The sequence below is a fragment of the Phragmites australis genome, chromosome 3, assembly GCF_958298935.1.
Source record: "Phragmites australis chromosome 3, lpPhrAust1.1, whole genome shotgun sequence".
Taxonomy (NCBI): Eukaryota; Viridiplantae; Streptophyta; class Magnoliopsida; order Poales; family Poaceae; genus Phragmites; species Phragmites australis.
In genome coordinates, this window is record NC_084923.1 from 2,397,804 (window position 1) to 2,419,052 (window position 21,249).

The 21,249-nt window shown below is 42.4% G+C and overlaps 5 protein-coding genes across 5 annotated transcripts; 1 reads left to right on the plus strand and 4 right to left on the minus strand.

Annotated features, from left to right (window-relative positions):
• The first annotated feature begins 5,697 nt into the window (after positions 1 to 5,697).
• On the plus strand, positions 5,698 to 7,141 carry LOC133910868 (uncharacterized). Its single transcript, XM_062353106.1, has 2 exons — positions 5,698 to 6,525; positions 6,592 to 7,141. The coding sequence occupies exons 1-2, from the start codon at positions 5,827 to 5,829 to the stop codon at positions 6,775 to 6,777; spliced, it is 885 nt and encodes a 294-aa protein (XP_062209090.1). The 5' UTR covers positions 5,698 to 5,826; the 3' UTR covers positions 6,778 to 7,141.
• A 14-nt stretch (positions 7,142 to 7,155) lies between these two features.
• Positions 7,156 to 8,520, minus strand: LOC133910869 (glutathione S-transferase F11-like). The gene is made up of 3 exons (XM_062353107.1): positions 8,279 to 8,520; positions 8,143 to 8,191; positions 7,156 to 8,053 (listed from the first exon to the last, which is right to left on the minus strand). The coding sequence occupies exons 1-3, from the start codon at positions 8,426 to 8,428 to the stop codon at positions 7,431 to 7,433; spliced, it is 822 nt and encodes a 273-aa protein (XP_062209091.1). The 5' UTR covers positions 8,429 to 8,520; the 3' UTR covers positions 7,156 to 7,430.
• Positions 8,521 to 13,028: 4,508 nt separating this feature from the next.
• On the minus strand, positions 13,029 to 14,119 carry LOC133910871 (glutathione S-transferase F7-like). The gene is made up of 3 exons (XM_062353108.1): positions 13,877 to 14,119; positions 13,752 to 13,800; positions 13,029 to 13,643 (listed from the first exon to the last, which is right to left on the minus strand). The coding sequence occupies exons 1-3, from the start codon at positions 14,027 to 14,029 to the stop codon at positions 13,168 to 13,170; spliced, it is 678 nt and encodes a 225-aa protein (XP_062209092.1). The 5' UTR covers positions 14,030 to 14,119; the 3' UTR covers positions 13,029 to 13,167.
• A 2,781-nt stretch (positions 14,120 to 16,900) lies between these two features.
• LOC133911526 (glutathione S-transferase F3-like) lies at positions 16,901 to 18,132 on the minus strand. The gene is made up of 3 exons (XM_062353799.1): positions 17,936 to 18,132; positions 17,799 to 17,847; positions 16,901 to 17,692 (listed from the first exon to the last, which is right to left on the minus strand). Exons 1-3 carry the CDS (start codon positions 18,086 to 18,088, stop codon positions 17,214 to 17,216), a joined length of 681 nt encoding a protein of 226 aa, XP_062209783.1. The 5' UTR covers positions 18,089 to 18,132; the 3' UTR covers positions 16,901 to 17,213.
• A 952-nt stretch (positions 18,133 to 19,084) lies between these two features.
• On the minus strand, positions 19,085 to 20,686 carry LOC133910872 (glutathione S-transferase F11-like). Its single transcript, XM_062353109.1, has 2 exons — positions 20,302 to 20,686; positions 19,085 to 20,003 (listed from the first exon to the last, which is right to left on the minus strand). Exons 1-2 carry the CDS (start codon positions 20,582 to 20,584, stop codon positions 19,531 to 19,533), a joined length of 756 nt encoding a protein of 251 aa, XP_062209093.1. The 5' UTR covers positions 20,585 to 20,686; the 3' UTR covers positions 19,085 to 19,530.
• Positions 20,687 to 21,249: the final 563 nt, after the last annotated feature.

The window sequence follows — 21,249 nt, forward strand, 5'->3', positions numbered from 1 at the left end:
TTCACTTATTTTTCTACAAACTCTTTCTCTTTTCCTTTCCTCTTGGCTCACTAGTCATCTTCAAGCTTGAGCCTCTCATTGAAGGAGGCTCTCGTCGTGCTCTATCCAGACCACGTTTGATGCCCCAACACTTATGGAAGTAAAATTCTACCTATGGCCCATCTGACATGCATATTAGAAATGATCTACAATCATGTTTGATAAGGATGAATGTAGTAGTTTAGATTTTTACCTTGAGGACCCACACATAAACCATGCAACTGAGCACTCATTGTTTTTCTCATATGGATAAAGATCAAGCTATATATTTGCACATGAGCCAGCACATTGTAATTTCACTCTCACCTATCATCCATGTTAGCAGTAGTACACCATGTCACAAGTTTTTGCATGCTAAAATACTAGCAGCCATAGGAAAGACATAGCTCTTGTTGTTTTAACCCTCAGTAAAATAGTTTACCAAACAAGTGTTTTGTATTCAATTCCAACACAGCTCATTGTATCAACCAGTTGCCCTTTGAATTTGCTATGTCGGTTAGCCAACTTGAGCCACTTCCATGAGGGGCCAAGTCAATGAGCCAACATTTTTTCACTTTCCACCAGCAAGATTTACTTGACGTGAGGGCCAATCAAAAGCCAAGGATCATAATGGAGATATTTAAATAATGTTTGAGCTTCCGTAGGGACCAAGCCAACTACACCTATAAATAGGGCAAGTCACCTGCTACTGCCAAGCATACACACAAGCAAGTATCCTTTCAACACTCACACACCTCTACTCAAGTCTTCCTCATACAACACACACTAATCTATAGTCAAGAACATTAGTGTATCATTAGAGTGCTATAGCCTATAGTTAATCTATAGTGCGGGTATTCTGTCAAGTTATAGTCTAGATTTTTTGACGAGATATATATCAGTTTTCAAGCATTGGTTCTGCTGAAATTTTATATCAAGACAAAGACGTTATATCTAGTTAGAATTTTTGGTTTTCTTAGTAAGAGGCGAGTTACGTTAACACCCGTCTTATTTACATTATGCTTTTATCTGCAAGCTGCGTTGACACCCCTACTCTATTACTATTGTGACCTTATTAGCAAGCTGTGTTCACACCTTATTAGAGTAACATATTTATATCAGAATTATTATCTGCTTATAGTTCAATATTATATTTCCCGTTATTACACATTACTATGTATTAATATTGCAGTTCAATATTACATTTTAAGTTACGCTTGTACTTCTAGAATTGAAATACATATGTTGTCGATTACTAATAGTAGAGCGGATACTAACGTGGATAGTTGATACTTTTTGAGTTACCGAGAGTGCCTAGTGAAACATATAGTCATGTAGCTGGGACTATTTTATTCACTTGTATAGTGTGATACGTGCATTAAAAGTATCATTTGGAACTATCCATAGGAAAAGCTTAGGGCCCGTCGTGGTACAAAACACAACATGATATTAGTGATTAGATAATCTTTGCAAAGCTAAAAAGATAATAATAATAATAAATGATATTAAAATAATTCAATTTTATTTATACATGTCATATCTTTATCTTGCTGAGTATTTTATACTCCTACATATCTTAGGTGTTAAATGCAAAATCTCAAGCTCATGATCAAAATATCTACAACTAGGTGTTATGTGAGGGAAATTTTAGGATATATCAATAATGTAGTGTTTAATATTTTATTTACATCAAAATAATTTGTATAAGCAAACACTTAACCATTTAAATTATGATTTCTCATATAAATAAAGCTTTCGCTAATTGCTCTGTAAACCACTAGTTTTATTTGAGTTTTTTATATATATTTTTGTCTTAACATGATTATGGGTTTTTCATCTATAATTATGTGGTGGCTTTCACATAGGCCCATGTTTGAGACGTGACAGAGAATTGGTGACGTGATAGAGAAGCAATTAAAGGATTAAACCTATCTCAATATGGATTAGGGGAGACCAGCAAGTCTCCGAGATCACGGTAAAAAATTAAATATCTTCTTTGTGATTTGTGTACTTAAACTTATTTACTTTATACAATTTATATTTCTAAATTATAATTACTTACATATCACCCTAGATTACGAATATTGACATAAATATAGAATTGATCACTTTGTTGACACGTAGATTTTAAGAGTTTATATGTGTTCCAACTAATTATTTTAATTCCACATTAAAATCAATTAAATCTTAGTAAAAAATTTAAAACAACCTATTCACACTCGTTCTAATCGGCTTCCTCATCTACAAGTAGGGAAGCCACGGAGGATGCATCGGGATGGAGGTCGCTGAGCTAGACCAAATCCGTACTTTCGAGATGGGGGTGATCGAAAGCTCGACTAGTGAGATTGTTGAATTTGATCGAACATGGCAAAAAAAAAAAAGTAAAAGAAAAGCTAGAAGTATGATGTCAATTTAGCGCATTGGCGAGCCGATGCCCTAACATGTGAAATTTTCAAAGCCCATTTTGCTTTGAGAGGAACGCCAAAGCTCAAATAACATTGCTGCTTCGGCTATGAGATGGCCCAATTTGAGCATCCATCAGGGCCAATTACACAAGGCCCATATCCCACTACGATCATACAATATCCTATCCCGCTCCGCTCCTTTTTATAATTTTTATTATTATTTTCGTCGTCCTTCCAACATGAGTTCAGCATTGTACATTTTTTTTTTGGGTAAGAGTTCAGTTTTTAAGCCATCCATATGTATTGTGCAAGCTTTGTTGTTTTCGTTTGCAATGCAGCCTATTTTAGGCAAAGCCTGTGTACGTGTTAGATGGCTTGTTTAATAATGGCAAGCATCTTACTATAGTTAGTTTTAATCCAAACTAGTTCACTACTTGAATTCATCGCGCAGGCTCTGCCTATCAAATGTCATGTGATTGTTTGCTATGCAACTTTATTAAGATGCCAGTTTAGCGTACATGAACTATGCAACTTTCTTAAGATTCCAGTTTAGCATACATGAAAAATTAGGCATATGATCAGTGGTAAACATGTAATGTTTTCAGTTTCCAGCAGTGCTGGGAATCTGGAATACAAAATATGTAGTTTCTGAATTGGTCACAAAAAGTTTGAATGCTATTTGATCCATCAAGTCATTGCAACCATCGTTAAATCTAGTAATGATAGAATGATTAGTAGATACATGTCATATAATGTTTTATTACTCTGTTACTACGTTGTTTTGCTAAAGTGGCATGAGATTTCTTAACAGAGTTGTCATTAGTATATAACTACAAACAACAAACAATCCATTACCGTTTTCAGTAAACAAATAACTATGGGTTTGAGGATACTGTTAGATTTGAATACTGGAATCTTTAGCCTGTCAAATTTATTCACAGGGTTGACTAACATCTGCTTTGTTTAAAACATAAGTCATGTGTATGATAAATTCTATTATGGCAAGAATAAAAACATAGGTTGACATGGCAAGAACTTGTGATTTGTACAGGGTCCTCCTTGATACTATAGCAGTGGCAGCTAATAGCAAGGTCGTGGTAACTGGATGGTTTATGGACCTTTTATTTTAATTGTTGACATTCAGTATTTAAAATTTTGATATTGGGATGCTCCTTGATCCTATATGAATGGTTTAAAGTGAAGACCAGCCTTCCGAACCTTTGCTAATAGACATTAGGCTTGAAAATATGATGCCATGCGTGTCAAGGCAAGAGGTAACGCGGTTTCCTTTCCTGGGTGAATTGATGAATGAATCTAAGACACTATTGACAACAATGCGTCCTTGTTTGCGGAATATAGGGTTCTGTGTATGATCAGTGGCACTGGCTGGCCATCTTGCCTTATTATTGTGTGCAGGATTTCAATTTCGTTTTGCAATTTTTTTTCACCGGCAAAAAACTGAAATTCGTGAAATTTTACCAAAATTTTGGTCTGTTTTTTACCTCTTATCTATGGATCCCACATGTCAATGAAAAAAATTTAGAATTAGATATTTCATTCTCCTATAAATTCCTAAAATTTGCAAAATATTATCGAAATTTCTGTGAAATTTAATCCCTGATTGTGGCTTTGCTGACAGTGATATTTGTTATTTTGGAAGGTCGCTACTATGCGGAGGACGTACGATTTCCTGTGGCTGGTGCTGTATTTGGTTGAGAGGAACGGGGCTGGATAAGTACGCTCCCTTGTTCAGCCTTTTATTGTTTTTTTTTCCCTTTAGTTCCCTTGTTTATACAGGGAAGGGTACTCTGCGTTTGCTGTAGGTAGGTGTTAGTATTGAGCTGTACTTGTCAGAGGACATTTGGAGGACTTTCTTTTATCTTTTTGAAGGACTTAGATGAAGCATTAACTAGACAGGGTAGGACTAATATTTCCCGTAATAAGGTCACGCCTAACAGATTCCCTTCGCGAGCGAGGTTCTCATCGTGAAAAGATTCTCGTTCCCTTCAACGCTCTAACGATTTTTCTTCACGGTTCTCTTCACGACAGGATTTTTAGATCATTTCCTTCAGAACGAGATTCTCTCTCATTTCCCTTCACGATTCCCTTGAAAGGAAGCTGTTGAAGATGAGAAAAAATAAAGAGAATGAGAATGAAAAAAAAATCAGAAAGAAAATAAAAAATATATATATATGATTAGAGATGATCTAAGGTCGGACAATCGGTAGGGCCGGTAGCTGTGAACACTTCACGTTTTTATCATAGTAGCCTCTAGTTATCCTTGATATATATACTGTAGCAGTTGGGCTACATGGCATAGCCCTATTTGTCAATATATGGGCTTAAACAGGCCTGATAGACGTTTATGGATCTATGGGTCTACATTTGGGCCGTTAATCGGCCTATATGCACCAATGTGGGTCCAATCTTACTGTAGATGGAGCATTCCAATAACACAAATGGTTGCAAAGAGCCGAGAGTGGAGATATAATAGACAAACAACAATACTAGCATCAATAGCCAGCATGAGCATATATGCCATTTTTAACTCTCTTTTTTTTGCAATTGTGTGTCATTTAGTCATTCCTAGCTGTTAATTTTCTGTTGACTTTGTGTTTTGTTATATATCTTAACGTGTTTTAAAGTGGGGCTAAAATAAAGCATCAGGCCACGTTGTACCAAATGTCTGGTGCTATCTAGCTAGTACCATCCTATTGTCCATCACACCTATAATTATCTTCCTTCTAGCTTAACTCATAATTATTTGTTTTTCAATGTGTCATGGAACATATTTATCTTATTTTCCAAAGTCTGATCTTACCACGATATTCCATATGGCACATAACTAGCCTATGTCAGGTTTTTTATTATTATTATTTTTTGAGAAGGAGCCTCTCTCCATAGCATCACATTTTCTTTCGAGTCTTATGGTTCTTCGGAGATAACAAAAGGTACCAGGAATTTCTACCTTCCAAAGAGTATTAGTGTATCTAGTATCTAGAAAAGATTTGTAACAAGAAGCCTTATGACGGGCTGATGGCGCTCAAATTTTATTTCAGGAAGGCTACTTCCATGTTTTTGCACATAGTACACCTTATCTTATGCCGTGTACTACGCATGCTTCATCCCTTCCATCCTGCCACGTTCTCATCCTTGTTTCAGCAAAACACAGATAATAAACTAGGCAAAAACTCACAAGTTGTCTCCAATCTCACGCGCTAACCCCCTAAACAAAATTATAAAACCAGCCTACCGACATCACAGCCTTACAGGTGCGCACATCACTTCGTCTCCCTCCACTCCCACAGTCCCACTCCGATCGATAAATGCCATCACGTCGCCGGCCAGGCGGCCATCGCCACAAGTCATAGACGAATAGAGCTGCACCACAACGACACCTGCCATGGCGAGAGCAAGGGGATTGTGGTGTCTCGTGTCACCGATCCGCGGCAAGCGCTCCGACGTCGACACCCGCCGCAGCAGCGCAGCGTGCATATGCTGCATCGGTCCTCACCACAAGCCATCCGGTCCCAACGCTGACCTGAGCGTGAGGCTACCTCTCACCAGCTGCTGCGGCAGCGGAGACGTCGGCGGCCGCAGCAGCGCGCGCACGCCGCGCACCCCGAGGACGCCATGCACGCCCAGGGCAAGGCGCCTCTGCGGCGTCCGCTCTCGCACGCCGCGCCGGAGGCAGGTCTGCAACTTCCCTGCCCCACCAGCGTCTGCGGCTGCAGCTGCTTCGGCGGGAGCGGCCGCCGCTGCCGCTACAAGGACGCCGCGAACCCCTACCACGCCTCTCGTGCGGCCGCAGCGCGCGTGCTGCGTCCGCGTCCCCGCGCAGGGCGACGCGAAGCTGGGCAGGCAGCGCCGTTGGTTCCGCTCCGCGCGCCAGGCGGTGGCGCAGACAACACCGCGCTTTACGGGCGCCCGCGGCGACAACAACGGCGTCAAGGTTTACGATGCGCGCCTTGCGGAGGTGGAGGAGGCGGCAGCGACGGAGGATACGTGCTCCAACGACGAGTACGCGCTGCTCTGCAGGGAGGGCTTCTCCCGGGAGGACGTGGCCGCGGTCACCATCCAGGCGTACTTCAGAGGCCACCTGGTGCGTTCTGCCTTGTGTATGACTCGCTTCGACTCATTGTATACTGAATGTGCCGTTTGTTCGCAGGCGCGGCGGGCGTTCAAGGCGCTGAGGAGCCTGGTGAGGCTTCAGGCGGTGGCACGGGGCGCGTACGTGCGGCGGCAGGCGGAGGTGGCGATCCACTGCATGCAGGCGATGGTGCGGCTGCAAGTGCGCGTGCGCGCCAGGCAGATGCTGACCAAGCCCAAGGAGGGGCAGCTCTTGCAGAGCTGATCGAACTCATTTGCAAAACACTTCACCTTGGACGAGCCGTGCGCAAATATGGTACAAAATGTTTGGCATGTGTGTTGTGTAAGACATTTGCCATGTCTTTTGTTGTTGAACTTTGCCTGGGTTTGTTTCCCTGTATTTTGTCTTGGTCCCCCCCCCCCCACACACACACACACCTTCTTTTCTAATTTTGTTTTTTTTTTTCTATTACGAGAATATGTAACTATTGCATCTTGTAACGACCCCTGAGTGATTGTGGCTGTGCACTATTCGTTCCCACGTTCTAAATCACATGGAGATCTGTATATCAAAAGGGAAACTGAAGATTGTTCCACACAAATACTAATTCAGAAGAATTTCACACGACACTGAAACTTCAATTTCATCCAAAAAAAGGGAGGGTCTTACATTTTATTACACGACGAACAAGATGCATGCATCCAGCGGAAGCCGAATGGACTTGTAGACCCCTAGACCACGAAAGTTCAAAACAGCAAACTGCAACGAACTCAGAATACGCCATGACGACGCATCTGAAAAGGACACAATTAAGAGCAGAAAACACATCAAGCAATTTTTGGGATCGAGTTCACTCGCAATCTGCACGGCGCCTGATAGTTCCTGGGCTCCTGGCGTACTTGCTCCTCGGCGGACGGCTAGTGCGGCTGCTGGTTCTTCTTGCCGTGCTCCTCGGCGGCCGGCGGGCGCTGCAGGGTCTTCACGTACTGCCACGCATCGCGGTTGGAGATGTCGTACCACCACCTGTTCACGTTCTTGCGCGACTCGAACATGCGGCGGGAGCGGGGGTCGGAGGCGAGGCGGTCGGCGTTGGGCAGGTGCGACAGGTCGGCGATGGTGAAGTTGTCGCCGGCTAGGTAGTTCGCCTCCTCCAGCCGCTGCTCGTATATGTCCAGGAGCTTCTCCAGGTCCTTCTTCCTCTGCTCGAACAGCTTCAGCATCTCCTCCTCCTTGTGCGCGCTCAACTGGTTCACCGCCTCAGGCCCGGCAGCCGCGCCGACGCGATTGGTCGACGCGTTGACCACGGCAGCGTCTTTGCCGTTAAAACTGTTGCCGTTGCCGTTGTCGTTCTGCTTGGGCAGGGAGGGCGGCAGGACGGCGAGGCTGAAGACCATCTCGGCGCTGGGCGCGTCGAAGCTCTGCGCCTCCGTCTGCAGCCACTGCTCGATGGACGCGCGCTCCAGCGCGCCAGTGCCGATCAGGTCCGGGTTGCCCTGCTTCGCGTACTTGTGCGAAATGTGACGAAGGATCCCCCGCGACTCTGCACGCGCGCACGGTATACAATTCAAGATTCACAGAGCAATGCAGCGCAGTGCTTACCTACAAATGAACGTCCGTGCTCGTGCTTACCGGAGAGGGTGATGTTGTCATCCTCAAAGGTGAGCGCCTCGCCGTGCGGCTGCGCCATGATCCGGTGTCAGTCAGCGAAGTGAACAACATCGATGTGCACGAGTGCAAGTGTCAACTACTAGCATGGCATGTATACCTGGAGCTTGAGGTACTGGGGCATGCGCTTGGGGCCGCGGTACGCGTCGACGCGGATGAGCTGGAACTCGACATCCTTCTCGAAGAGGCACATGAGCACGCGTGCGACCTCCGCCGAGGTGGGTGACCCGAAAACCTTAACGCTTGCCATTTCAGTGGGCTGTGGAAGGGAGAACTCAGAGCTCGCAATTGAACTGGAACAGGAAGGATGCAAATGTGTGTGCGCGCCGCTTGGATTGCTTGGGGTGTGCTTATTTATATACTTGCCAAAGTGAGTAGCGCAAAATGCCTTGCTTCCCAATAGGTAACTCTAGAGATAGAAAAAGAAACAAAGGGAAAAGGAGATAAAGAGCAAAGCGTTGGATGCTAATTAAAGGGAAAGAGAAGGCTTACGTCTGCTCCAAGATGGCCTGGATACCAGTGAGTGTGTTCATCAAAGAACGGCACATATTATCTACTTTAAAAAGAGTGGGAATTCCTCTCAAAGAAAAATATAGTGAGAATTGATCAAGATCTGAAGATTTAACTATTGAAGGCAGGAAAGAAAAAGAAAAGGAAAAGTTCAGAAAAGAGCTACTAGGCTGCTAGCTGGTTTGAGGCTTGATCTGTGTACCAGTTGTTTACTAGTATGAAGTATCTGAAAGCGTTTGTTGAATCACGCGATAATCGATTCATTGGCCAGGCATTGGCATATATAGAGTTTACACGGTAGCAACCGAAAAGGAAACGAACTCAAAGATTACATGCACGTAGAGATAGAAACAAATAACGTGAAAAGGCTGTTGCCGTGTAGAGGGTTGCCTGGCGGGTCCATCGTAGACGCGGTGATGCTCTCGTGTAGCGCGTCTGGCACGCAGGCGCTGGAGGAGTCCGGGACGGCAGAAGAAGACCGAGACGACAGGGCGACGTGTCGTCTAACAGTATCATGTCTTATTTTTGTATAGCAAGAGAAAAGTACTGCACTTTCGGTAATGTTACCATATGTGCTAAGTTGTAAACGTGCTCGGATAGGTAAGTACAGAAATCATGACATGAGACACAAACAATCCCAGTTACTAGGCAGGAGGCAAGAGGCAATTCGCCTAACCCCCGCATAGAGCATTCCTCTTAGTATCTCTGATATCAAGTGAAATTATTTAGTTTTTTTAAAAAAAAGTTCAGTGTTATCGTTAAGTTTTTGATAAAGGATTTACTCTTTGAAAGATCAATGATCCTTGCATAAGGTTAGTATGTTTTCATAATAAATATCAACATAGTCAATAGAACTAACTTAGTTTATGAGTATGTAATGTTTAGTCTTATCGATGCTATGTGATGTGCGTGGGGTATCAAACACCTCAAAGAAGTTGCAATTCAAGGTCAAAGAAGAGTTATATAAACATATATGACCTATTGTTTAGACAAGTGATCATGATGTTGATAGTATCACGTATATAGATAAGTTTATTTTCTTTGGTCATACTACAAATAGGGATTTGAATTTAGTAGCTTAATTTAGTGTCATTATGTTAGTTACCTAGTAGTGATGCGCACTAGGATTAGCTAGCCCTAATACACTAGAAAATGACCTAAGATATTAAGGAAGAAAAGCCATTGAAGCTGGGATAAAGTTAGATTGAATTGTATAAAGTCTATGTCGCATTATACTCATTGAATGATCTGATGTGAAAACTTGAAGGTTCATCGAAAGTTTTGATGTGCACCAGAAGGTTACACTGAAACAAGTTTTCAAAGAGGGATGAAGTGAAGAAGTCTAGACACCAACACTTATTGGATGATCTGATATTCTCACCAGAAGATGAACAATACACTCATCATATGTTCCAATAAGCACACCAGAGGATTCACTAGAAGGTTTATGTAGAGAGGTTACTCGGCTTAGAGTTGGTGAGATATGCTCACCGGATGTTTTAGTGATGAAGATTGAAGACCATCGGATGATCCGATGACTTGACAATGAACTCCAACAGCTAGTTTTTGTTGCACTCATCAGATGTTCCAGTACTAAGAAAAGTATGCTCACCGGATCATCCGATGTTTATAATTTTTTAGGCCCGAGAGGCAACAGCTAGTTTTAAAAGTTGGGGCTATAAATAGAACCACCCCCCCCCCCCCAGCCATTTGAGGGTGCTAAAGCTCATGAGCATACACATACACTTAGAGGAGTTATTGCCGCCAAAGTTGAGCATGTTGAAGATAGAGACAATTAGCATAAGATTAAGGACTTAATTAGGCCACACCCAATGCTTTGTTTCTTAGGTGATACCTAAGAGTAGAGAGAGAGAGTATGAGAAACCAAGTTGAAATATGTCTTTGTTCATTTGTGATGAGTAATTGATAAGGTTATGGATTTGGTTTGTTGATTTATAGGGTTGCAAACACACACACATACACACACACACACACACACACACACACACATACTGCTATTATGATCATGACTAACCAAAATTGCAGATAAAATCAAGTTGGCGTGTTTGTCTTTGAGTCTAGGAAAAATGTATACGCAGGATGGTCTGGCGCTCTAGAAGTTGAACACGCTGGATGGTCTGGCATTCAGATAGAGTACACGCCAGATCATTTCAAGACAGATGCAAAACTTGAAGTACACGCTGGATGGTCCGGCGTTGGGGTGAAGTGAACACTGGAGCATTTCTTGCAAATAGGTTGCAAACTGGTTTTGGCAGACTTGAACACACCGGATGGTCCAACGATGGACATAAATGCACACCGGACTATTTCTTGCAGAGAGGATTCTGGACGGAGGGCTCTGCTGAGTTACACACGCCGGATGGTCCGGTGATCAGAAGAAATGTGCGCCGGATCATCCGACATTCACGATTTTTTTAGATGTGTTTTGAACTAAGGAACTCGATTTGGACTAACTATAGGTTGAGTTATATGTTATTGAGATGTATGTTTACTTTTCTCATGATGTGTAGGTGATGGATGTAACTTGGCGAACGACGACGGGAAGATCAGGGCTAAGCGGGGAGCTTGGTGCCGGACGGTTGAGGGAGTCAGGCGAGTCAAGAGTGATCCTAGCTGTATACGTGGAGATAAAGCAAAGCGTGATAATATGAGTGAAGAAGACGTGTTGACAAAGTCAGGTGAAGGGGATGCCAGTGCAAGTGACAAGACGGTCCGAGGGATCAAGAGTGAGAGACTTAACAACGGTCAAGATTGCAAGACAGAGTACACGTGCCGACATCAGGATGCTTGCTTGAGATCAAGCAAGTGGCAGTGAATCACACTTTAAGAAGCATGCAAAGGATTTCGCGGTTTGACCTCAAAACCGTAGGAAGGATGAAAGTGCACGTGATATCATCGTGAAGCTTGCATCAAGACGAAGCTAAGTCATGAAGGCGTCACGATAGTCCGATGGATGGAGAAGAAAATAGACCAAAATATTCTTGATGATAGGTAGGAGTGTACTAAAGATAAGAGTATTTTGGGAACAAACTAGAAAATTTAGGGGTGAAAGGAACCGAGGATATAAATAAATGGTGAGGGATAGTTGAGCCCCTTTAGTTGTTCATATGAGAGATTTGTGTTAGGGTTTTAGAGGAGAGAAATAGTAGTGATTAGCTTATGTATTATATGAGAGCTGCGTGAAAAAGAATCTTTTTAATTCGCTTAAAGTAGGGTTAACCTCTGTAAGCAATAAATTTTATGTTTAATCTTGTGGTTGTATTCACCTCCTTCTAGTGTCCCTCTATTGATTCCATTGCAAGTTTACAAGTTTCTCTTTTCGTTATGTTTTTCGTTCGGGTTGTTAAGCTGAAATTTTTTCACCTTGAGAAGTTGTTCTTCTTACTGTTAGAGACATAAAATTCATATACATATGTATACAGGTGGGTCTTGAATTATCTTGCCTTTAGATTATCAACTTGGAGAGTTTCTTCTACTAGTGATCTTTTCTTTGTTTTGAATGTTTTTTTTCTCAAGTTGTTATATTTTAGAGTGATGACCCGTGAGATGAGTTTCAATGAAACCTAAATTTCATATACATACATGAGAGCCCTGTGTTTTTCAGAATATTTTCTTAGCAACTTGATTATGTCCGATTTTATTTTTGCTATTGGTTTTTTAGTGCATTGGGTGATAAAAGGAGAAGGTCATCTGTTTCCAAAAAATTGGCAAGACGCCTATTAACCCACCTCTAGTCGTCATTCTCGGTCTGATGGAGTAATAAATTGATGTTAATAAACAAGCTTCTAATGCATGTGTATACGTTGCAGGTTTCTTGAGGTCTTCTAAAATCAATTTATTGTATCACAATCATATATGATTGCTCAAAGAGCTAGTTTCTCTATAAGAAACAAACTCCTTCTCTGTCATCCCTAAATTGCTTGTCACATCATTTTTTTTCCCTTATGTGAACATTTAATTAATATTTATAAAACTAGCATTGGAAGTGACCTTAGTGCTAGTTTGGATACGGTGTGCATCTTAGTTAGGTGATTACAGTTAGTTATTGTCGCTTTTATTTTTCTTTGCCGAAACGTTGGTCACAGTGCCACTATCTTACAGTTGTGTAGTGTCGACATCAGACCACTGAATACTAAACCATGCGAGACGTTTATGCTCTTTTCAATTGAATCTTCAGATTTTCGGAAGCCAAATGTACTGCAAACAAGCAAAAAAGGCTCGGACACATTTATTCATTCAACCAAAAGGAGCTGATCAATACAATACCCCGGAAAAGACATTGCGTAGGGAAAGGAAGACATGAGACACCGCAGGGAGGCTTCATATTATTTTAGCCGACAGGACGACGACGTACGTATACGAGGAACTTGACAACGACATCACGGTACGAAGCCTGACGAAGCCGCCGACGAAGAACTCGCCGCGCCGCAGAAACCACGCCGCCGACCGACGGATCGATCACTCGAACGTACCGGGGTGCTCCCTCTGCATCTTCATCACCTGCCTCCACGAGTCGCGGCTCGAGATGGCCTCGTACCACTTGGCCACGTGCTTCTTGGAGGTGAACAGCTTCCTGCCCCTGTCGGAGGAGCTGACGATGTAGTGCGAGTTGGGCAGGTGGGACAGGTCGGCCAGGGTGAACTCGTCGCCCGCCAGGAACTTTTGCTTGGACAGGATCTCGTCGTAGACGCCGAGCATGTTCTGGAGCTTCTTCTCGTTCTCCTCGATGCGGCGCTCGTCGGGATAGACGTCCTTCAGGTGGGGCGCGAACGCGAGCTGGAAGACGAGCTCGGAGCTGGGAGCGTCGAAGCTCTGAGCTTCGGCCTGGAGCCACTGTTCTATTGACGCCCGCTCCAGCGAGCCCGTGCCGTAGAGCTTCTTGTTGCCGTCGTCGGAAAAACGGGTGCACAGGTAACGGCATATCGCCCTTGAATCTGCCACGAGACAAGAATAACATTGCCTATTAATCGAGTGAACAAGCAATTAAGCATCCATCATCAGGTGCTTAATAATAGAAATTATACATGTCGACAGTTTCTTACCGACAATAGTTTTGTCACCATGCTTGAAAGTCACCTGCCCGGTAGGATCCTGCAGAGCAAAACGAGCTCAAAATTTTGTACCTGATTTCCGACAACCCAAATAAACTGAACGGATCGATACTTACACGTAGCTTGATGAACTCAGGGAGCTTGTGCGACTTCTTGAACGTGTCGATGCGGACGAGCTCGAACTCGAGGTTCTTCTCGAAGAGGCAGGTGAGGACCCTCGCGACGTCGGTGGATGCCGGCTGTCCGAACACCTGCAACCCTGCCGCCATTTCTCAAACTGTTCTCGGTTATTTGCTTCCTCGGCGAGCAAGCAATGTGTTTGATCTGCAGGTGATTGAGACACTGATGAAGACCAGGATTCATCGATGGCTACTTATAAAGAGGAATTATATGCTTGCCTTGTTGCCGAGGATTACAGGGTGGCATGGAAAAGAGAAAGCTCTCAAAGATAAAGAACGCCAGGATTCTTGCTTGGAGCAAACATGATGTCTGTTGGAAGAAAAAGAGATTACAAAAATGATCCCCCATGTGTTCCCGGAGTGATCCTTTAACAATGGGGTGACGGATACGAAAGATATTTGAGAGATCGAACTGGATATTGCAAAGAAGGGGTTTGTCATCCTTGTAGGATCATAGGGTTGGGTATACGGAAATGGCGGTAAAGATGAACCTAGTGACTTATGTCGAGGTACAAGAATAACTGAGTAGGGCTTTTAATCCAACCTTTTCAATAAATAAAGCTTTATTAAACTCAGACAATTATATCAAGGTAATATAATCAAGCTGAGAACACTCCTAAGCTAGTTTTTTTTCTCTTGAATACGCATGAGAGCTACACATCTTTGTATTAAGATATTAGAGTTTGGTTTACAACGATCTTAGCCAAACTTGGTCCAAAACATACAAATAGGAGACTACAAGTACACTTAATTGACCTAGCTATGGCAAATGCTCCCTAGTTAGCAGAGCCTAAAGTGTGCAGCCAATTTCTTAGTATGTTGAGGTTTGAAATGCCTGTGTTGTACCATCGGGTGATGTCCTCCTTGATTAGCGCCACCAATGAGTCTAGGGAAGCTCGATAGTTGTTGAAGATAATATTGTTCCGCGACAGCTAGAGTCTCCAGCATACTAGGAGTGTGAGGGAGTCAAGACCTCTCCTACAAGTACTGTCCACCTTCTCCTGGAGTTCTTTCCACCAGTCAAGGATTGAGGTGTCTGACTGAGGGGTCTGAACGCCCAGCACACACCACAATACATGCACAAAACTGCAGTGCAAAAGGAGATGGTTAGTGGTCTCCAACAGCTGCAAGCAGTGCATGCACAAATTGTCATTTTGTAGACCATGTCGCTGCCTTCTAGCCGCAGTCCATAGCCTGTCATGAAGTGCAAACCAAGCAAATAACTTCACTTTAGTCAGAGCCCATGTCTTCCACATCATCTTGGCTCCTCCGAAAAATGCAGCCTTGAGACATTAGAAGATATGTAGAGCGTGCTGAGTATTCACCAGAGGGGGTCCATTTCCAAATGACCCGATCTTCCTCGGCGTCTAGGTGGACAAACTCGAGTTGGTCCCATATCTGCAGGTATTAGCCTAAGAGGACTTTTACAGTACACCTAAATGAGTGCATGTCGTCCATTTTTCTCATCCGGTGGTTTAGATTGGCCCAATGATACTCTATCGCCCATCAGTATCATATGTATCATTAAAGAGTATCATGAGTATCATAAGGGTAGGATTGGAAATAAAAAACTATGATAAATTTGTAAATTATATGTTTAATTAGGAAAGGTCAAAATATTAGTTTATTCTTCGGATAAGCTTTCACTTATTCTGTTCATTTCATTTATTAGGGTTTCCACCCTCCGTCGATCGGTCGATGATGGGTGGTGAAGGTCCGAAGTCCGGTCAGTCAATGACGTAATTACCCATAAGGGTATCAAGATAATTACAATAATACCTACTAAAATGGACGGTTAGATCATAACAATGATACTCTCCACCATCTAGTATCATGGTGTACTGTAAATGTTCTCTAGCCTAAAGCCGGAATGGACAAGGGTCCGACAATGTCGTGGATCTATCTTCGGACAGCTAGGTTCTGAATAAAATGTTTAGTAAGATATGGGATTTTTAACTCGATCTGATCTCTCCAAGAAACGTTTCTAGCTTGGTGCCTTTGCGTGCCGACAGGCAAAAGGTAATCGATACAGTGACACTAGAGACGGATGGATCTGATAAAGCTGAAGTTATAATGTCTCAAGAAGAGGAACGAACAAGAGTTAAGTTTGAGCTTTTTTTTTAGCTTTCTTTGATGCTGTGATGGTAGTAATGGCCGACCGGTCGCTGCGTGCGAGATGCCAGGCGAGAAGGATGCGCAACCGATTTCAAATTCCGTCCTTCTTTGAGGATAAGCTTTTCAGGTATAGTAACCCGTTCGCTGTGCAGTGATTATTCAGTTTCTTTCGCTAAAGCTCCTTACTTCGAAAAAAAGGAACTCTGTAACAAAAATAAAACCTATTCTTTGCAAGGACTTGGTTCGGTTGTCAGCACGGTTAACCCAAGCAAATGAACAGAAGACACACAAGTCGGCAATTTTTGGATGATTTGGAGGCCTCAGTTTTCCAGAAACATCAGCAAAAGTTAACTGATATAGCTTTAGTTGAGAGGATACCCTGATTTCTGTCGTTTGATAACTTGCAAGTACATTCGAGTTCAAAGCCTTCTTGTACTTTGAATTCGTCTCAAAAGCATGAAATCTCGATGTTGCAGCATCAAATCAAATCGACCCTTAACATTGTGGGGAGTTGGAGTAGGCAATTCATTTTTCCAACACAAGAAAAGAGTATCAATTGTTGGACACGGACGAGCATGGAGTTCGGTGGCAACACTCCGGATGGAGCCGAGCCGACAGGGGTTCAAGCCCCCTCCCGCACCTCCAGCTCTCCAACGAAGACCGTGCCGTGGAGAAGGTCTGTAAAAAAAGTATCAATTGTTGGACGTTGGAACCCACTTCCAACTGCATTTCTCCAAATAACAGGTGATGCACGAATATGCAACCAAACTTTGCAAACTAAAACTAGCTAAAATTAGTTCAGAGTTAAGTTGCAGATGTGCAATATCAATAAATATACGACAGATAAAAGATCAAGCTCCTGTCTGAAGGCAAAATGGCACATGGGGAAGACAGACAATACACCTTTCATCATTCACCAAAATGTAAGACAAATGGACAATATTATTCACCAAACAATACATGGAGGTGAATGTGTTTTAAAAACAAAAGGATAGAGCATACATCACAAGAAGGCTTCATATTATTTTGGTTGACACGACAATACGTATTGGGGGCTGTGACAACAACGGATGACTAAAGAACATTGCACTGTAGAAGCCAGACCGACACAAGCCATGAAGCCATTCAAGATGCACTCGTTGCTCACCAAATTATGCCATTACTCGAATGCACCGGGATGCTCAGTCTGCATCTTGACTACCTGCTCCCATGTCTTACGCTTTGAGATTTTGTCAAACCACTTTGCCACATTCTTCTTGTTAGTGAAGAGCTTCCTTCCTTTCTCAGTATTCACGATATAATGTGAGTTTGGAAGGTGAGAAAGGTCAGCCAGGGTGAACTCATCGCCAGCCAGGTATTCACTCGTTGAGAGTATTTCGTCATAGACATCGAGGATCTGCTTAAGTTTATCCTCATTTTCAGCAATAACAGCATGGTCTTGACGAATGCCCAGATGACTAAGATGTGGAACAAATGCCAGCTGAAAGACAAGTGCAGAACTGGGAGGGCCAAAGTTTTGAGCTTCTGCTTGAAGCCATTGTTCTATTGATGCCCGTTCTAGAGCCCCAGCTCCATAAAGGGTCTTGTTTCCATCATTTGGAAACTGGTTACAGAGGTACCGGCATATATCCCTTGATTCTGCACAAAAAGGTTCGCCTTTCAATACTCAAAAGGAAATGAAACAAAGAATGTTATGCAGTCAATGTGTATTTGTATAAGTCAACGTGTATTCATGTATCCTTACCAACGAAAGTTTTGTTACCATGCTTGAAGGTCACTTGCCCATTTGGATCCTGCAAAGAACAAATAAAGTAAGTGCAACTTTGAACTTATTTGAGAATTCAAAACTAAACAAGAAAAAAATTGATCGAAGTACCATACCCGCAGCCTAATGAACTCAGGAAGCTTGTGTTGTGTCTTAAATGTATCGATGCGAACAAGCTCAAATTCCAAATTCTTCTCAAAGAGGCATGTCAGAACCCTGGCAACATCAGTAGATGCCGGTTGGCCAAACACTTGCAGGCCTGCTGCCATCCTTTCCTTTGATTTGTTCGGTCTCTTGCTCAAGCTGTGAAATGGCAATGGTGGATGATGACAATAGGTCTCACTGACAGGTATTTAAAGAAACAAAAAGATGAAATGCTTGCCTTGCTACCTCACACAACAGAAAAGGGAAAGTGTAAAGAGAAAGGGGAAGGTCTGGATTCTTGCTTGCAACAATCATATTGTCTCTACCAGCAAATAAGGCATGCAAGAGTCTTATTTATTTTCAATACAATCTTTCAGCACTTCAGTGAAACATACAATAGAACAGGAATGTGGGAGACTGCACAGTGCATAGAAGGTTTATGACCATTAGTTATGAGAATTGGCTTCAGATAAGCAAGAAGATTGGCATCAAGTAAAGAAGATCTTGTGACTTCTGTCAGGGTATGAGAATAAGGTTTTGGACAAAAGCAGTGTCCTTGGTATGGAGTCAGATAGAATCCAAATGTTAAATGGATGCAAGATAAGAACAAAGGACATGTCTTCACGTGCTTAAACTTTAAGATAGAACAAAGAGCAACATGCATGTGCTTAGGCTTTTAACCAGATATCTCAGCAGTTACAAGAACACAATAATTTTGTCAGGACTAATGCATGTAAAAACATAAAACCTCATCGCTGAATTTTCTTCTACATGAGATGACTCATAATGGTACCATGTGAGATAGTAACTGAAGTGGGAAAATCCATTGAACCAACAAAAAGGGAGAGAGAATTTGCAATTCATTCCAATAAACGCGAATAATCACTATTTGGCTTCTGCTTCATCTTGTAGCAATAGCAGATTTAAAGTATCAGTAAATTCTTAGAAATTTTTTTATGCATTACTCCTGAATCAATGTCCAATTACCATGGCTTAAATTTTCCATGAGTCCATAACTAGTGCAGTTTCCCTGAGTTTATGTGGGAGAACCATGCTGAAAGCCAGAAATCACAAACACTTATCCCAAACACTGTCAGTTAAGAGAAACCTTGGGTTAGAAAACAAACCACAACATTTCCACTCTTGCACCACCTTGCATATGTGGCACTCAACTCCAACATCAGCTGAAAATCTGGGACTATATGTAAATAGGTAGCTACAATAACCCACTCGAAGTAACAGAATAGTGCACCATATTTTTGCTAATGCATAGATACAGAATATGTTGATTCACTAGTTGCATGTTAGGGAGACCAGGGAGGATAGAATCATCAGTCTTTGGAATCCAGCTCCTGAATTACTGCATTTGCACTATCTGAATGACTAAACCAAATAAGGATATGACTAAACCAACTAAAGATAATTGTACAAACATAGAATCACTCAAGGACCAGAGGAACAGATTCAACCATATATTGAATCAACAATACCACAAATATGGATAGCAGAACAAGATGAATGCAACTAATTGCCAGTACAAGCCGCTCAAACAGAAGATAAGGGAGACTCAAGAGGTCTTTGGTTGGTTCTGCAACTCAACAACCTTCTTCCACGCAGGACGTGCCGAGACATCATCCCACCACCTAGCCAGATTCTTTCTTTCAGTGATCAACCCTGCCTTGTTGGTCCTGTTCACAAGAAAATGTGCATTGGGCAAGTGCACAAGGTCTGCCAAGGAGAACTCATCACCGGCAAAGTACTGGCTCTCCCCCAGCCGCTGCTCATACACGTCAAGCACCTTAGCGAGCTTCACTTCATTCTGCTCAACCATAGCCATGTCAGTGGCCCTGCCCATCATTGGCACAAATGCAAGCTGGAAGATAATTGCCAAGCTCGGTGGATTAAAGCTCTGGCCTTCAGCCTCTATCCATTGTTCAATGGCAGCACGGCCAACTGCGCCATCTTCTTTCTTGCCAAGGAGGATCTGGTTACCACGTTCAGCGTATTGATCGCATATGTAGCGGCAATTAGCCCTTGACCCTGCCAAAGATGAACGACAAATTAGCCATCTAGATTTCTTTCTTTTCTACTGCCAATTAGGCATACCAGGTTAAAGCTAGAATTTATCCTGATTTAACAAAATGTGCACTTCTGCATCAGCAAGGAACTGATGCAATGCATGCAAATCTGTAGATTTTACAACTTTATTGATGAAAGGAACTTGCAGTAGTGAAAAAATTGAAATAATTAACTGCAGGGACAGTTAGATGTTACTAATTACATGAATCAGTACACAAACCCCAAGAGAAGCAGTAGAAGAAATGGGAGATGGAGGTACCAAAGACGGTGGTAAGGTGGTCCTTGAAGGCGGGGACATGGCCGAAGGGCTGGAGCTTGAGGAAGCATGAGCGAACTCGGGGGATAGTCCGGGTGACTAGCCGGACTTTTGGCCCACAAATTTTTAGGATCATCACAAATGAGAAATAAGCAAAAGCCCATCTTGCTATGTACGACTGCCCCGTCTCTCTGGGAAAGGATGGTTGAGTTGGTGATGTGGAGGAATGTGGCGAAATCGGCACTCTGGTTCGGGTTTGGATCCATGTTCTTATTCTCGTGCTCATTTCCAGAGAGATCAGCTTCAGGCATGAGAATTTTGATACTCTTTTACCAGAAATTCCTGATTTTCTGTATGTTTGTTCGTTGCAATCTCGTACTATCTTGTACTGAGCTTTGGGTGATGACTTGCAGCCCAATCTCAGCCCTCTGTCACCTTGGTGTTGTGATATTAGGCTTAGCTTTCTTCAAAGATTCTGTTCCTCAGAGGTATGATTGACTAATAATTCAATTTCTTTGTCCTTTTGAATAATTGAGTCAGACAAATAATATGAGTTTGCAATTGGGTAACAGGCAGCAGGTGGAGAGAGGGAGAAGCTTCCAATTGACTGAAGAAGACGTGCTTCGTGCTTCCTGAGTTGTGTTGAAAGAGTATTTTTAGTATTGAGCTTAGTGAAGAATAAGTTAAAAAATAGTATGAACGATAAGTTATTAAATAATTGTTTAATTATATTTATTAGGTGTAATATTTTTTTTCTACGACAAATGAGAATGACATAATCGAGACTTTTATATCTATTAGAAATCATAAAGTAGAATCCTAAACCAAGTATTGTAACATTCTATTTATATGACTTCATTTCATATTTTCATATTTTAACTTATTTTAATATATATATATATATATATATTATACTTTTGGTAAAAAATTATTTGTGTATTAGATTCGAAA

Coding starts and splice junctions, on each gene's coding strand:
- LOC133910868 (XM_062353106.1), top strand. CDS start 5,827: ATGGCGAGAGCAAGGGGATTGTGGTGTCTCGTGTCACCGATCCGCGGC. Junction 6,526..6,591: donor CGTACTTCAGAGGCCACCTG/GTGCGTTCTGCC, acceptor GTTTGTTCGCAG/GCGCGGCGGGCGTTCAAGGC.
- LOC133910869 (XM_062353107.1), bottom strand. CDS start 8,428: ATGGCAAGCGTTAAGGTTTTCGGGTCACCCACCTCGGCGGAGGTCGCA. Junction 8,192..8,278: donor CCCAGTACCTCAAGCTCCAG/GTATACATGCCA, acceptor ATCATGGCGCAG/CCGCACGGCGAGGCGCTCAC. Junction 8,054..8,142: donor TGACAACATCACCCTCTCCG/GTAAGCACGAGC, acceptor GCGCGCGTGCAG/AGTCGCGGGGGATCCTTCGT.
- LOC133910871 (XM_062353108.1), bottom strand. CDS start 14,029: ATGGCGGCAGGGTTGCAGGTGTTCGGACAGCCGGCATCCACCGACGTC. Junction 13,801..13,876: donor CTGAGTTCATCAAGCTACGT/GTAAGTATCGAT, acceptor TTTGCTCTGCAG/GATCCTACCGGGCAGGTGAC. Junction 13,644..13,751: donor TGGTGACAAAACTATTGTCG/GTAAGAAACTGT, acceptor GTCTCGTGGCAG/ATTCAAGGGCGATATGCCGT.
- LOC133911526 (XM_062353799.1), bottom strand. CDS start 18,088: ATGGCAGCAGGCCTGCAAGTGTTTGGCCAACCGGCATCTACTGATGTT. Junction 17,848..17,935: donor CTGAGTTCATTAGGCTGCGG/GTATGGTACTTC, acceptor TGTTCTTTGCAG/GATCCAAATGGGCAAGTGAC. Junction 17,693..17,798: donor TGGTAACAAAACTTTCGTTG/GTAAGGATACAT, acceptor CTTTTTGTGCAG/AATCAAGGGATATATGCCGG.
- LOC133910872 (XM_062353109.1), bottom strand. CDS start 20,584: ATGAGCACGAGAATAAGAACATGGATCCAAACCCGAACCAGAGTGCCG. Junction 20,004..20,301: donor CCACCTTACCACCGTCTTTG/GTACCTCCATCT, acceptor CATCTTTGGCAG/GGTCAAGGGCTAATTGCCGC.